Source organism: Spermophilus citellus, assembly GCF_964194105.1.
Source record: "Spermophilus citellus genome assembly, chromosome: 4".
Lineage (NCBI taxonomy): Eukaryota > Metazoa > Chordata > Mammalia > Rodentia > Sciuridae > Spermophilus > Spermophilus citellus.
In genome coordinates, this window is record NC_138185.1 from 28,790,031 (window position 1) to 28,806,951 (window position 16,921).

At 43.1% G+C, this 16,921-nt stretch overlaps 1 protein-coding gene across 4 annotated transcripts in view; it reads left to right on the plus strand.

Annotated features, from left to right (window-relative positions):
* Nucleotides 1-16,921, plus strand: part of EBF4 (EBF family member 4) — a 63,028-nt gene that overhangs the window by 37,756 nt on the left and 8,351 nt on the right. For 2 of the 4 annotated variants that reach the window (XM_081290185.1, XM_081290187.1), the window contains 4 exons: nt 14,680-14,761; nt 15,476-15,593; nt 15,678-15,811; nt 15,899-16,028. In XM_081290185.1, the coding sequence (XP_081146311.1) occupies nt 14,680-14,761; nt 15,476-15,593; nt 15,678-15,811; nt 15,899-16,028 (464 nt within the window). The remainder of the gene's footprint in view (nt 1-14,679; nt 14,762-15,475; nt 15,594-15,677; nt 15,812-15,898; nt 16,029-16,921) is intronic. The other 2 variants (XM_081290184.1, XM_081290186.1) reach the window with 1 other exon arrangement.

Genomic DNA, 16,921 nt, shown 5'->3' on the forward strand with positions numbered 1-16,921 from the left:
ACTCCTTATTCCCCTCTGCCTGACCCTCTGGCAACCACTAATCTGCTTTCTGTCTCTATAGATTTGCTTATTCTGGGCATTTCTTATTAATGGAATCATATATTACATGGTCTTTTTTGACTGGCTTCTATTACTTGGTATATGGTATTTTCAAATCTCATATGTACTCTAGTACATATCACCATTTCATTCTATTTTGTTGCCAACTACCATTCCATTGTAAAAATGTACCAGTTTTTATCTATTCATTCATCAGTTGATAGATATCTGAGTTAATTCTAATTTTTTAGCTATGGCGAATAATGTTGCTGTGAACCTTTACATACAAAGTTTTGTGTGTACAAATGTTTATAACTCCACTGGAATTGCTAAGTGATATTGTAACTGTTTCATATTTTGAGGCAATGTGCAACAGATTTCCAAAACAGTTGCGCTAATTTATACCCCACCAGTAATGTGTGAGAGTTCTAATTTCCCACATCCTCACCAACACTTGTTATTGTCTAATTTTTTATTGTAGCTATCCTACAGAGTGTAAAGTGCTATCCTTATGGGTTTTTTTTAATTCCTACATTTTCCCCCTTTTTCACATTTTTTATTGGTGCATTGTAGTTGTACTAATTGTAGTTTTTATTTGCAGTTTCCCCAGACTAATGATATTGAGCATCTTTTCATATGCATATGAGCCATTTGCATGTCTTTGGAGAATGCCCAGATTTTTTAATTTGGTAGTCTTTTTATTAATGAGTTCTAAGAGTTCTTGATACATCGTGGATATGAGAACCTTACTTTAATGTAGAATTTGCAAACATTTTCTCTCATTCTGTAGACTGTTTTTTCACTTTCTTTGTTTTCTTTCTTTATTTTTATGTGGTGCTGAGAGATCAAACCCAGTGCCTCACATGTGCTAGGCAAGCTGTCTACTACTGGGCCACAACCCCAGCCCAATTTTTTGTTTTGTTTGTTTGGTTGGTTGGTTTTGTGGTGCTGGGGATTGAACTTGGGGCCTTGTGCATGCAAGGCAAGCACTTTACCAACTGAGCTATATCCCCAGGCCCTCACTTTCTTGATAGTGTCATTTGAAGCATAGATGTTTTAAATTTTGATAAAATCCAATTGATCAAAATTTTCTTTGGTCACTTGTATTTTTGGTGTCACATCTAAGAAAGCATTGACTCTTAGCAATATTCACTCCTAGGTTTTCTTCTAAAATTCTTATATTTTTAGTACTTATATTTATGTCTATGTTCCATTTGGGGTTAATTTTTGTAGTGTAAGGTAGGGGTCCAACTTTTAGTTCTTTGAAGACTTCTGAGGCATCAATATTTTTCTTTAAATACTGATAGAATTCACCATTGAAACCATCTAGGCCAGGCATAGGGGTGCACACCTGTAATCCCAGCAGCTGGGGAGGCTGAGGCAGGAGGATCAAGAGTTCAAAGCCACCCTCAGCAAAAGCAAGGCTCTAATCAACTCAATAAGATCATATCACTAAATAAAATACAAAATAGCACTAGGGATATGGCTCAGTGGTCGAATGCCCCTGAGTTCAATTCCTGATACCACCCCCACTCCACCCAAAAAAAAAAAAAAGACAAAAAAAATCTGGGTTTGGTATTTTCTTTGTGGAAAGCTTTTAAATAACTAATTCAATCTCTTGTCATGATTCTGTATGATTTTCATGTCTCTTCTGAGGTTGATTGTTCTTTCTTTCTTTTTTTGCAATGCTAGGGATTGAACCCAGGGCCTCACAAAGGCTAGGCAAGTGCTCTTCCACTGAGCTACAACCCTGACCTTTTAAAATATTTTATTTCAAGACAAGATCTCACCGAGTTGCCAGACTCACCCTGAATTTGCAATCTTCCCGCTTCCTGAACAGTTATAATTACAGACCTGTACCACAATGCCCTGTGAGTCATTTTCAATAGTTTCTGTCTTTCTAGGAACTTGTCCATTTCATCTATTTTTTTAAGTGGATTAGCAAACAGTTGTTCATAGTGTTTCCTTATAATTCTTTTCATTTATGTAAGGTCTGTTCTGATTTCCCCTCTTTTACTCCTGATTTTGGTAAGTTGAGTCTTTTCTTTGTTAGAATCTAGCTAAGTATTTGTCAATTTTGTTGATCTTTAAAAAGAAAAAAGTCTTTTCACTGATTTTCTCTTTCCTATTCTCTATTTCATTTATTTCTATTATAATCTTTATTATTTCTTTTCTACTGTTTTGTTTCTGCTTCTTTTTCTAGTTTTATGTGATAGATTTGAGATCTTTCTTCTTTTATATCATAGGTGTTTACAGCCATCAGTTTCCACCTGGGTGTTCTTTAGCAACATCTCATGAGATTTAGTATGTTGTGTTTTTATTTTTGTTATCTCAAAGATTTTTTTTTATTTCTTCTTTGACTCAATGGTTATTTTAAAGCGTATTATTTCATTTCTCATTTCCACATATTTGTTGTGGATTTTTTTCCAAATGTCCTTTTGTTATTGATTTCTAAATTTAATTCCATTGTGGCCACAGAACATACTTTGTATGGCTCTAATCCCTTAAAATTTATTAAGGCTTTTTAAATGACCTAATATTTAGTCTTTGTTAGAGAATTCCTATGCATACTTGAAAAGGATGTCTAATTTGCTGTTGTTGGGTGGAGTAATCTATGATTGTCTCTTAGTTCTAGTGATCTATAGTGTTGTTCAAGTCTTCTGTCTCTTGGTTCATCTGCTGCCTGCTCGTTCTATCCACTGTTGAAAGTCGAGTAATGTGGTCATCAACTATTGTTATTGAATTGACTGTTTCTTTCTTCTACAATGCTCCAATATAGCTCCATTCTCCCCTCTATGGATCATCATGATGATCAATAGTATTACATCTTTAAACATTGTAAGCCTATCAATCCAGAGCATAATTACTGCTTTATGCAGTTACCTTTTTAAAAATAGAACATATCTTTACAGTAGATTTATACAAAAAAATGAGTGGAACATATAGGGTTCCCACACATGTGCGGTTGTCTTTCAAATTAGAGAGGAAAAGAAAATATTGAAATGTGCAATCCTTTATATTTATCTGTGTAGTTACTTTTACTGGTTCTCATTATTTCTTCATATGAATTTGAATTATTTCCTTGTGTTCTTTTATTTTTAGTATTTCTTACAGAACAGATCTGTTAGTGATGAACTCTGTTTTTGTTTACCCAAAAATGTCTCAATTTTTCCTTCAAAGTTGAAGTGGATAGTTTTGCTGGATACAGAATTTTTAATTGACAGTAGTTTCTTTTCAGCACAATATGTCATCTCACTGCCTCCTGATCACCATGGTTTCTGATGATAAGATAAAAGTTAATATTATTAAAGATCTGTTATACATGATAAGTTACTTCCTTTCTTGTTGCTTCTCAGATTCTTTTGGTACCAGGGATTGAACTCAGGGGCACTCAACCACTGAGCCACATCCCCAGCCTTATTTTGTATTTTATTTAGAGACAGGTCTCACTGAGTTGCTTAGCACCTCACCATTGCTGAGGCTGGCTTTGAACTCGAGACCCTCTTGCCTCAGCTTCCCCAGCTTCTGGGATTACGGGCATGCGCCTTGTGACTGGCGCTTCTCAGATTCTTTTTTTTTCCCTGTAGTTTGAGCATGATATATATTTGTATGGATCTTTCCAAGTTCATACTACTTGAGTTCATTGAGCTTCTTGGATATACCAGATAATTTTTTTTCATCAGATTTGTAAAGTTTGGGCCATTATTTCTTTTAAAAATTTTTTAAATTATTTTTTAGTTGTAGATGGATACAATACCTTTATTTTATTCATTTATTTTTATGTAGTGCTGAGGATCGAACCCAGTGCCACACATGTGCGAGGCAAGTGCTCTACCACTAAGCCCAGCCCCTGGGCCATTATTTCTTCAAATACTTTTTCTCCCCTTTCCCTTTCCTGCTTTATATCCCATAGGTTTCTTAGGCTCTGTTCATTTTTTTTTTTTCGTTATTTTTCTTTCTCATCCTAAGTTAGATCATCTAAAGTCTGTTCTAGTTCACTGAATTCTGTCAACTGTATTCTGTAAAATGAGATACGCTTTTGAATTCCTCTAAGGAATTTTTTTCATTTCAGTTATTGTCCTTTTCAATTCCAGAATTCCAGTGGGGCTTTTTAAAAAAAATCAATTTGTATATCTTTTTTTTTTTTTTTTTTTTTTTTTTTTTTTTTTTTTTTTACTATTTGTTTTTAGTTGTCAGTGGACCTTTATTTTACTTATATGTGATGCTGAGAATTGAACCCAGGGCCTCACACATGCTAGACAAGTGCTCTACCACTGAACCACAACCCCAATCCTATATATCTTTTTGATATTTTCTTTCTGGTAAGACATCCTTCCTTACTTTTCATGAATTCTTTAGATATGGTTTCTTTTAGTTTTATGAACTATTATAATAACTGATTTAAATTCTCTGTCTAGAAAGAGTAGTATCTAGGCTTCCTCAGAGACAATTCTCATTGACTACTTTATTTCCCATGTATGGACCTGAATTTCCTATAATTTTGCAAGTATCAAAATTATTTGCTGAAAACTGGACATTTTAATAACATAATGTAGCACCTTTGAAAATCAGATCTCCCCCGTGTTTTTGTTACTGTCTCTGTTTAGTGACATTCCTGAACTAATTCTATAAAGTCTGTATTTCTCAACATGTGTGGTCACTGAAGCATCTACTGTTAGCCTAGTGGTCAGCTCATGATTGGACAGGCATCTCCTGAAATGCCTTGAACCAATAAGCCTTTAACTCTTTTCAGAGAGGCTGTTGGGGGTGGGGAAAATGTGTTTATTGTTCCAGCAATTCACAACCCTGCCTTGGACTCTACTTCCCACTTGGGCAGAAAGTTAGGGGTGGGGTAACAGCCTTCCCAGCCCTTTCCTGGACATGTGCCCTTCCCTACACACATTCATGCTTTCTAGATTTCCAGGAATGTTAGGGAAATGGCTCTGAACATCTTATTCCTCTGCCTTTTTCCCTTAAAAATTTTTGGCCAGATTAATTTGCCCCAACTAGTATTGCTGCCTCAAGAAGCTGCAATGTTAAACAACTTTTGTTATTTTGTTTATTATTTCTAACAAACACCCTGAAGATAGAGTTTTTCCCACTGAGCAAGCTCTGAGTCAGGTCAAATAACAAGTTCTAACCAGGGCTAGCGTGGGGCCACCAAATGGGTAAAATAGTGACACATATCTAAGAATACGGCTTGTTGAGAAGCTCCAAACCCACTTGGCTCCTTTGGGTAGTTGCAAAGATACTTTTTTTAAAACAGCTATTATGCTTGCAAGGCTACTAATTCTCAACAAGGCTGGGAGAGAGGGATGGAAATAAAGAAAGTTAATATCACTAAACTTCTTTTTTTATAAGCGTAATATTTCTTGATTATATGTTCCTTAGGTTGCAAACATTTGTCAGTTTTCAACTAAAAAGTTGATTTTGACCATTTTTGTCAGTGTTCTTGTTGCTTTATGAAAGAATAGATCCTCAGATTTACTCTGCATTTCTCAAAGTCCTGTCCCTGCACCTGACATTTTAAACTTGAGAACAGGATTTGACATTGTTTCCTGTTAAAAATAATTGGGGACTTTGGTCCATCATGCATTATCATAGTCATTTTTGATCCTTTAATTTAATCATGAATCAGCACACTTGCTGTGGAGCAGGCACTATGATAAATGTTCAGGAAAAGAGAGAGGTTTAAACGATGATTCCTGCCCTCTGAGAGCTTACAGAGCAGTCCAGAGGTCAAAATATAATTATGTAAGAAACATTTCATAATTATGGAAAAAAATCAGTGATCTTGAACATAGGTCAGTTGAGGTTGTGCATATTACATAACAATAAGAGGAAATAGAGAGCAATGTAAGACAACATCTGATAAAACCTTCTCCACCAATGGAAACTTTCCTCACTGACCAATATGGTAGCTAATAGCCACACACAGCTATTGGGCACTTGAGGTATAGCTGCCATGACTGAGGAACTGAATTTTTAATTGCATTTAATTATAATTAAGTCAGATTTAAATAATCATATGTGATTACCTTATCAGATATCACAGCTCTAAGACTTCAAATATTTGCTTGATTGGCCAGGATGATCCTGGAGGAGAGAGGAAGTGGAAGATTCCATCCCATGGGAGAACCAGGGCTCTCCTCCTTGGCTCCCAGGAGGAACAAGCAGGAACTTTGAGCTGTGGACACTCCCTGGCATGTGGTTGTGCTTCCTATCCAGTGGGTGTTGTTCAGTGACACTCTTGAAACAGATCAGGTCTAAACCACCTGGCAGAGGTCAGCTCTAGTGTTCCTTGTTAGGGGCAAATTTAGATCCCAATTTAGAGCCCCAAAGAACCAGTTGCCTTCTTAATGGAGTGGTCACCAAACAAGCCCACATAGTGTCCTCTCCTTCTGTCCCTCCTAGCAGAGACTCTGTGCTTCCACAATTCACCTGTAAGCACAGGGTTCTCTCCAGGACCCATTTGGCAATTCCCCTTGAGTTCCAGAACCTCCCTGCTGGGTCAGTGCTGAGGTGGGACTTTCCCTCTTGCCATCCAAATGACCTGCACTTCCTTTCCCTGCCCCCACCCTTTTCAGAGCTCAGAGCATTTGAGGGAGAGAGAAGTGGAGGTGTTTGGGGAGATATTCCTCCATTTTCCCTGGGAGTCCTATAGGCCAAGATGCCAATTGTAAGGACTTAATAGGAAGATCTCTAGGCAACTGAAGTCAAGCTCAGGGCCCAAGTGGTCCTCATGCTGAGGTAGAAGTAGAGCTAGGGACAATGCCCCTAGCAGAAACTGGAGGAGGAGAGTGCAGAAGCAGAGGCAGCCTGGGAACCATAATGGGTAGAGTAGGGAGAGCTAGAGGATGATACCTACACCTTGAATGGTAAGTTCTCTCTTAAAGTGAAGGGTTATTCAGGGTTAGGGACTCAAGCCAACCTGGGGTGTGTGGCCATGTGACTTAGAACAAGGACTGTCCCCTCTCAGCCTCAGTCTCCTAATTTGCAAAGTGGAGCTGACTGATAGGTCACCTGGTAGGGAGGTTGGGGAGGGGATGGATGGGAAGATGTAAAGGAGAGGATGTGGTGAAGTAAGATGTTTATGCAGTGCACAGTGCAGTGTCTGCCATTGTGCCGTCTCTTCCTTGCCACTCTGCCCTGAGTGATCTTCTGGAGTCTAGACAGCAGCAAGAACACTCAGAGCCAAGGAAGAACTTCCTGACTCTGATCACAGTCAGAGATGAGCAGGAGAGCACAAGCCTGGGATATCTAGGGCGGGCACTAGATCTCTCTCTGAGTAGAAAAGGGCCACACTCAGCCTTCTCTCTATTCTCTCTGCCCTGGGTTGCTGAGCATATTGTGAAAATGCCAGACCTTGCCAACACCACCCTACCCATCTCTCACATGATTCTTAAAGAGGAGGTGCCGAGGTCTCTGCCCCTGGAGCCCAACACATCATCGTGCAAGGCCAGAGGAACAGAGACGTCCATCCTTCAATCTATCCCTCCCCCCACATCCCCATGTCACCCACAGCTTGCCTTCCTCCTCTGTGGCTTCTTCTGCCTGTCCATCACCTGCCGCCATCCCTCCTACTTTTCCTCTACCCTCATCTTCTTCTGTTCTTCCTGTGGAGTTCAGTATCTTGCATTCACAGAAGACTCCCCAAGCTGGGGAAACAGGCAAGGGATGTGTATGTAAGTGTGTCCATACAGGCACAAACAGGCTTAATGCTCAGGCCACCCACTGTCACCAGCTCCACATGGAGTGCCCTGAGTCCTCCCATCCGCAGCTTCTCCACCTTTCCTCCCCTCCCTCAGGCCCTATTTGGAGAAAGTGGAGTCACCACCATTCTTCATGGGCAGCTGGGGGCCCCTGAGCAGTCTCTCCACCCCTTTTCCCTTCTCTTCAGGCCCCATGCCCAGCCCTGAGGTTTGGAGAGCCTGGTAAGTGCCCTATCAACATGTTAATCAAATTACTTAGGAGCTAAAATTGACGCTGTTCATTAATTATACAAGATTATGCTAATTGTGCATGCAAATGCATGCAGGGGAACAGAAGGTGTTCAGGCGCATGGTGGGCCATTAGCATAGAGGATGGGGTGCGGGTGCATTGGCATGCTAATGTATGCGCCCTGGCTATTTATAGTCCCCCAGCCCATCTGCACTGCAGCCACCTCTACCCTGGTTGGGGATCCTGGTGAGGCGACCTGGACCTGGTCTGGCAGGTGGTTATGGCCCTAGGGACTCTTTGACTTAATTATTACTGGAGACCAAGGCCAGGAAGTAGCCCAAGCCACCTCCATATGAGTCTGAACAATTTCAGCAACCTCCTTGTTCACCTTCCCTTCTCTCACTTAAGCCCTTTGGTCCTGGCTTCTCTCTGGAAGGAAAATGACTCTTCCAAGTGTCACAGTCAGTAAGACACTCTGTGCAGACTTCCCATCTCCCCACAGGGCCCACATTCCATATGATTTGGTGCCAACCCCCAGGCTATCCCACGCTGTTGGTATACTTCTCCGCGAGTGGTGTTCTCCAGAGCTGTTGTTCCCTGTGCCTTCTACTTCTCTGTGAGGTCCTCTAAGACCCAGTGCCCAAGATCAAATGTGAGCTGCAGGAATCCTTGCATCTCTCACAGGGAACACAAGTGGCTGCCCCCAATGACACTTGGCAAATTATCCTGCCACACCCACCACGTGTTTTACTGGTTGTTCCTTGAGTGTCTGTCTTTCCTACTGGCTTATAAGTTCCTTAAGATCTTGTTCACTTCTAGATCCACAACACCTGACATGCAGAAATTATTTAATCAAAAACTATAAGTGGGTGTGGGAATGAATGAGGGAACGAGTGGGGTAGCATCTGTACACTCCCATCCCAGAGCTGAGAGTAGAATGCCAGGAAGACACTGAAGAGCCACTCTGTCCCAGGGAAGCTGTTGTGTTTCTTCTGAAGCTCATGAACTCAAAGGCCAGTCCTTTAGGATATAAATTAGTAGAGGACCCCTCCCTCATTCCCCCATTGCAGGCTGCAGTGCCAACTTTGAGTTTGGAAGTACATATGCAATTTTATCCTGCCGTGTGCTCTGATCCTGCTTTCTTTCCCAAGACCTTCACAGGATACACTGTTATTCTGTACAACGTGCCCCAACTTATGTATCCAGTCATTGACACTCCCTCTTTCTAGATCAGCACTGTCCAATATGGCAGCCAAGAGCCATATGTGACTAAGTTTACATGAATGAAAATGAAATCAGATTTAAACTGTTCCTCAGTCTCACGAGCCATATTCCAAGTGCTCAATACCCACATGTGGCTAGAAAATGTCATTCTAGGAAGAATTCTATTGGATAGCACTGAAATCTGGACATTCAGTTCCTTGTTCCTAACAGTCCTGTAGGTGAAAACCCACTTGGACTCTCAGCCCAGTTCTTTCAGTCACTAACAGCTTCCTCTTTGGAAGTAGGAATGTAATTTTAGCCTTAAGTAAGTGTCTCAGTGGGAAGGGAGGGTAAAACCAATGAAAAGCCTCAGCTTTGTGACCTGGTTTCTTAGGATGGAATTCCTAGAAGAGGCCAGGATGGGGATTCTTGCGAAAGTGGGTTATTAGAGGAAAGCCCTTGGGAGAGAAGGAGCAAGGGAGGCTGGTTAAGTCAGGAGAGGGAGTTTGGCAAGTTTATGGAGCTTGGAGGTTTAGCTTGCTGATCCAATGTGGTGTGTGAATGGTCCCAAGAACTGGTCCTTCTTGTTACTTCAATCTGTCATTGGCTGTGGGCTGCAGGCAGGGAGGATATGCTCCTGGCTTGGGGTAATGATCAGGTAGTGGGGCAGCTGTGAGCCCTTTAACAGCCAACACTCTCAGCAGCAGGGGAATGCTAGACAGAATCTGAGCAGGTATCCCACTGTACCACCCCTGGACATTGCCTTCCAGAGAGCAGACCCATCCCACTCTGCTTTCCATCCCTGTGAACCCAGAGTCTAGCAGAGGACTCACATCCATTCCTCCACATTTTCCTCATCTATTGAGTGTGTCTTTTAAGTAAAGCACTGTGCTGGGGAGATTTCCTGATGCAATGGTGTCACCCTTGAGAAGTTGTGTGTAAGTCCAGCGTGTGCACTTGAATCATAATCAACCCAGAACTTGCATCTTTGGTAGGGAATATTCCATCAACCAGAAAGGCTCATTTTAATTCCATCTTAAGCTATTTTTACTGGGAGGAATAAATAGCCTTTATAAAGGTGATTAGGAAGACTAGACCAAGTTCAGGATGTAGTAAGGAAGATGTGCAGGTGAGGCACTCTTACCTTTCATTGAAACCATGGCATCATGATGCATAATTACCACACTTTAAATGTTTTTTTTAATATATTTTAATTGGTGATAGACCTTTATTTTATTTATTTTATGCGGTGCTGAGAATCGAACCCAGTGCCTCACACATGCTAGGCAAGTGCGCTACCGCTGAACCCCAGCCCCAGCCCCACTTTAAATGTTTTATTAGCTGGATGACCACTATTCACAGCTCTTCATTTGGTCTTTTATTACATTTTTTATTATGAAGAATGTTGAACATATGGGCAGAATAGAATAATAAACCATATATAACACTGATGATTATTTTTAATAATTATCAACTCTAAGCTCATCTCATTCAATTATTTATTTTTTAAAAATTTTTTTAAAATATTTTTATGTTTTAGTTTTGGATAAACACAATATCTTCATTTTATTTTTATGTGGTGCTGAGTATTGAACCCAGTGCCTCATACATGCCAGGCAAGCGTGCTACCACTTGAGCCATATCCCAAGCCCTCAATTATTTCTTAATCCTGAAAATCTCAGACCAAGCAATAGTCTAAGCATCCAAAGGTCCAAAACTAGGTGCAAATTTGTAACCTTGAAGAAATCCCCATCAAATAGCTCTACTGGTCCCTGCACAGGATGCCTTTCAGGGATGCTTTTGAAGGACATGCTGCATGGTCTAGCAGCAGCAGCAGCAGCCTGGTGTGTGGGAAAGGTACAACTCTGGTAGCCCCACTTAGAGGGACTTTTCCAGGACTCTTTTCAGCATCAGAGGTTCATAAAGACTCAAGTTCAAATTCTGACATTGGCATTTACTGTAATGCCAGTAATAAATTATCCTGTAATTTATTCCTGCTTAACCTTGGTTTTCTCATCTGTAAAGTGGGAATGGTTGCAGACCACCTCAGGGTTTTGAGAAGATTAAACAAGATAATGCCAAGTGACAAACTCAGCAGAGTTCCCGGCTTGATTAAGATTAGACCTGGTCCACTTTGAGGTTTTTTGGATTTTTGTTCCTTCGTTTGTTTGTGAAGCTCTCTCCCTGAAGCCTTTTGTACTTGTATTTATAGTACTTTCATATGGCAGCTCCTGGGATTTGAACTTTCTCATACCACCCATTCTATGACATGGTCAACATGAGGCAACCATGCTTCTTGAGATCCTCATGACCACTAATGGGGATGGCACTGGGCACAGTCCTGTATTGCTCACCCCAGTGGGGCACGGGGTCAGCCAGAGCTGTGGGCTCGGCTTGCCTTGCTTCCCCCAGCCTGTAGCTCCTCCCAGTTAAGAAAGGGGACATCTCTAAATTCCTTCCAGCCCCATCATGCCAAGGGTCAGGATGGCTGCTCAGCAGACATCCAGACTTTGGGGATGAAGGACACTTTCTTGGTGATTCAGAGCCCCTCAACAAAACATGCATACCTACCTGCCACATGTCCCAAGAGGGTGTCCCAGACTCTAGAGCCTCACCTTCACTGGCCCAGCCCTTGCCCAGGCTCTCTTCCTTCAAGGAGAACACGGTTCCTCAGTTTCCATGTCTACGTGTGTATTCATCTCTCTCCAACTCCCCTTCCCACCAGGTTCTCTGACCCTCTCCCACATCTGGCCTCTGCTCAGACATGGCTTGGAGGAACTGCTCCCTCTATTTCTCCTTCCTCTATTATCATCCTTTCCTTACTGCTCAGTTGGAATAAAATGACACCTCACGTGTGTCAGCCTACGGAGGGAGCCCCTCCAGCCTCCATGGTGTGGGCTCCCAGAGGAGGGGAAAGAGGATGGAGCCGGCCCCAGCACCAACCCACAGCAGAAAACAGGCACTCTAGGGACTGGGCACTATAGGACAAAAGAGAGGTTTGGGTACTACTCCTGGTTCTCCTAGACCTTACCAGAAGTCCTTCAACTCCAGGCCCAGCCCTGGAAGGCAGGAGATTATGAGGGACAATCAACTTTGCCAAAGCATGATCTTCAAATGTAATAAAGCATGATCCTCATATAAATTGTTACTGAGAATGCATTACAGTTTCCTGTAACTTATTAGTGAGAGAACAAGTAGGATGACAAAGCTGGCTCAAAAAGACTAAGAGAAGGGTCTGGGGTTGTGGCTCAGTGGTACATTTCTTGCCTTGCATGCATGAAGCACTGAGTTTGAATCTCAGCACCACATAAAAATAAATAAATAAAGATATTGTGTCCACTTACAACTAAAAAAAAATTTTAAAAAAGACTAAGGGGCTGGGGTTGCGGCTCAGCAGTAGAGTGCTCGCCTCGCATATGCGAGGCCCTGGGTTCGATCCTCAGTACCACATAAAAATAAATAAAGGTATTGTGTCCAACTATAACTAAAATTTTTTTTTTAAAAAGTTTTAAAAAAAGACTAAGAGAAATCTGTACATAAATATGAAGGGAGTGGAGGGGAGGAGAAAGAAAGGGGGTGTATGAAAAATGCTAGATTACAACTGTCAAGTTAGAGTCAGAGCTAGGTAATGTCCATAGGAAAATAAAATTGTAACCTTGGGGCTATTTTTCTTTTTCTTTTTTGGTACCAGGGATTGAACTTGGGAGCACTTAACCACTGAGCCACATCCCCAACCCCCCACCTTTTTTTTTTTTTTTTTTTTGTATTTTATTTAGAGACAATCTCAGTGCCTTGCTAAGTTGCTGAGACTGGCTTTGAAATCGCAATCCGCCTGCCTCAGCCTCCTGAGCCACCATGCCCAGCTCAGGGCTAATTTCTTACTTCTTTTAACAATGTCATTTGCATCTTGTCAGTTCTCCACAAATTAGCCCCTAACTTTATAGTCTGGGCCCCAATTGATAATAAACATGAGTCACTTTCCCCTACAAAATCAGATGCTCAGAGGTGACTTTGCTAAAATAAGACACCAGAACAGCATTGTCTAATATAATGCAAGTCACACATGTAAGGTTAAATTTTTTAGTAGCCACATTTTAAAAAATAAGAAGAAACTGATCATTTTAATTCAATCTAAAATATTGTCATTTCACCTCACAATAAATATAATAATTTTTATATTCCTTTTTTTAAAAGTAAGTCTTGGAAATCTGACGTGTACATCTCAAATTGGGACTAGCCACATTTCAAGGGTTCAGTGCCATGTAGGGCTAGCAGCTGTGGGTAGTACAGCTTTACAGCAGGTTCTCAAGCTTTAGGGTGCATTGGAATTACCTGGAGGGCTTATAAGAACACATGTCTGGGCCACACCCCAACAAGAGTTTGGATCCAGCAGGTCTAGAGTGGGGCCTGGTTTTGCATTTCTAGCAAGTTCCTGGGCAATGCTGATGCTGCTGGCCTGGGTACCAGTCTTTGAAAACCATGGTTTCAGGATAAGTTTGAAAGAATACATGGTGATTTTTTTCCCCCAACTACTGTAGACTAGAAAAAAGAAGAAGAAGAAGAAGATAGTCACTGCATATTTGTTTGGTGGGTATGTGCTCTGTTGATTAGGTTTTGCTATGTGTATAATGGATATAGAATATGTGAGAGGGATCTGCTGAGGGGGTTTCTGCTATGTGGGATAGCTATATAGTATTTGCAATGATTGTATTTTGGGTAATCATGTACAACAGAAAATGGTATATTAATGTGTTCACTATATTCCATATTGTTTCTGTGCATATACTCTGTAGGCAGGGCATACATGGTACATGGTGGGTATAGAATATGTATAGCTAGTATATCATATATGTGGGATAAGTATAGCCATACATGGAATTTATATTATATATACTTGTGTGATGGCTCTATTTTACGAGTAATAATATATAAGGCAAACACAGTTTCTATAGTGGATATTGCTGTTTATGGTGAATATACATTGTAATGGTGATGGGTTTACACTGGGGGAAAGATATGCCCTATGATTGATGTACTATATGTGTGCTGGGCACATGTTATAACAGACATACATAGCATGTGACAAGTTTTCACTGGCTAAGTGTGAATACATGCTACATTTGGTGTATACATTGTGTGATGGTATACAGTGTGACGGGTATAATAGGTACATATACTTTAGTACATATAACAGATGAATACATGTTGTGTGGGTGTGATAATTATACATTTTGTGGACAAATAAGCACTACACGGTTCATACACTGAATGCTCATGGAGGGTATTCTGTGTAGTGAGGTGGTTCTTATGATGGGTCTATTTGGTGTGTATCAAGTACTTGTGCATACACAGTTCGTGATGGAAATATGGGGTATGTCCCTGCACATGAGCACACAGACCATAGTTACTTTGCTGGTAGGGGGACTGGCAGGGAGCAGTTGATCATCTGTTTCCAGAACCCCCAGAACCTTGAGCCCAACGACCTCATTGTTTCAGGTTCTTCCTCAAATTTTTTCTCAAATGCAACCAGAACTGCCTGAAGAATGCAGGGAATCCCCGAGACATGCGACGCTTCCAGGTGGGTTTGGGGAGCGCCTCCCCTGCAAACCCACCCTTTCCCAATAGGGAGGGGAGCAGGAAAGGAAGGCTGAGACCCTGCCAGGGCAGATCTCTGTTCAACCCTGTGCCTCCACGGCCTGGTGCCTGCTGGGGGTGGGGTAGCTCCATCTCAACTTGTGCTGGCTGCCAAGGGAGGCTTCATTAGAGTCCCACTTAAGAAGATGCTAATTGTGACATTTTTACATGATTAACGACCCAGGTAATTTGCATAGTGTGAAGCAGAGAGCAGCTGCCCTTAGCACATCCCCAACCTGCATACCCCTCCCAGTTCAGGGAGAAGGCAGCCCCAACTTCCTCCGCAGAACAGGGTGGGGGCTCCTGCTGATGGGTTCTCCAGCTGATGCACCCCCCCCTTATTTGTCTAAGATCTCATTTCTGCCTTGAAGCCCTGGTGTTCCTGGGTGTGCACCAGCGACCACTCTGCCTCAGGAACCAAAGTTTTTCCCAAAGCTTTGATTTTCTAGCTCCTGGGGAGTCAGCTTATCTGGGAGTGTTACCTGATCCAGGTGGCCCCATTTCCACCAGCTCAGAACCAAGTAGCTGGAGCTCCCTCCTCATCCCCAAGTTCCAGTATTCAGCCACCAGCCTCAAATTGCTACTTCCCCACCGGAGTTCCCTCCCTCCTGGGAGATCCCTGAGGGCTCCAGCCAGATTGGTGTGGCTCTCCCCACAGGTGGTGGTATCCACTACGGTGAGCGTGGACGGACACGTGCTGGCTGTGTCCGACAACATGTTTGTGCACAACAACTCCAAGCATGGCCGCAGGGCACGCCGCCTGGATCCCTCCGAAGGTCAGGACTCCTGGCCCATCCCTGGCCACCCCCAGACCCCGCCTTAGCACGGTCTCCTGACCTGGGTCCTCTCCTGCCTCCCAGCTGCCACTCCCTGCATCAAGGCCATCAGCCCCGGGGAGGGCTGGACCACGGGCGGCGCCACCGTCATTGTCATCGGCGACAACTTCTTCGACGGGTTGCAGGTCGTGTTTGGAAACGTGCTCGTGTGGAGCGAGGTGGGCCATCCCCGCCAGTCTCCTTCCGGGGCCTCGGGCTGGGCCCTCCCCTCTGGATGGGACCTGCAGGCTTCCCCTCTCCCCTAGCAGCTCATCACGCCCCACGCCATCCGGGTGCAGACGCCCCCGCGACACATTCCCGGGGTTGTGGAGGTGACCCTCTCCTACAAGTCCAAGCAGTTTTGCAAGGGAGCCCCTGGCCGCTTTGTCTACACAGGTAAGGAATCAAGAGGCAAAGGGGAGGTCTAAGATCAGAGGAGGGAGCCCTACCCGCGGTGCCCTAATACTGTTCCTGGTGTATTCCCTTTGTTAACCAATGCCTTTCTTGTACCCGGTCACCTCGGCGGCTGCCCCACCCTCACCATTCCCGATACCCGCCTGTACTCTACGACTCCTCCTCAGTCTGGTTCTTCTTTCCCTAGCCCAGTCCCAGCCCAAGCCAGCCGCCAGTTCCCCACCTTGGTGCTGTCCCCTGACCTAGGTCCTTTCCCTATCTCTTCCTCCCACCGCCACAGCATAGTGACCCAACTTACCCTCAGGGAGCTTGCGTCTAATCCGGGGAGACTGAGCAGCCACTAGAGTGGGGTGGGTGGAGTTACACCGTCCAGGACTTGAGGGACAGAAAACCTGCCCTCAAGGAAGTGTGGGCTGTACAGGGCTAGGCTGAAACTGGAGAGATGAATGGGGAGGTAGACATCCGGAAGGAAGGGCTGTCGTGGGAGAAGAAATGGCCATCGCAAAGAACCGGCAATGAGTACTTTAAGCATTGGGGCAAAGGAAAGGAAATTAACTAAATCTGAGCTGGAAATGGAAAAGGTATGGCTTTGAAACTGGTGTGTTATAGGTCCGTTCCAGAGTTTCCAGGGAGGTGAAGGAAGGGGATGGAGGGGAAGAGAAAGAGGAGGGAGGTCCAGAGAACAGGGAAAGACACAGGGAGCCAGGTTAGGAGGCTGTTACATACTCCTAAGAACCCAGGGTGTGGGACAGTCCCTTTCCTGGGGTGCATGCAAACCTCTAACCCTCAGATACTGCTGAGTCCACTACTGAGTAGTGATAAATGGAGATGATCGGGTTTTCTTTTTTATAATAAACTCTTGATATGACCAAATG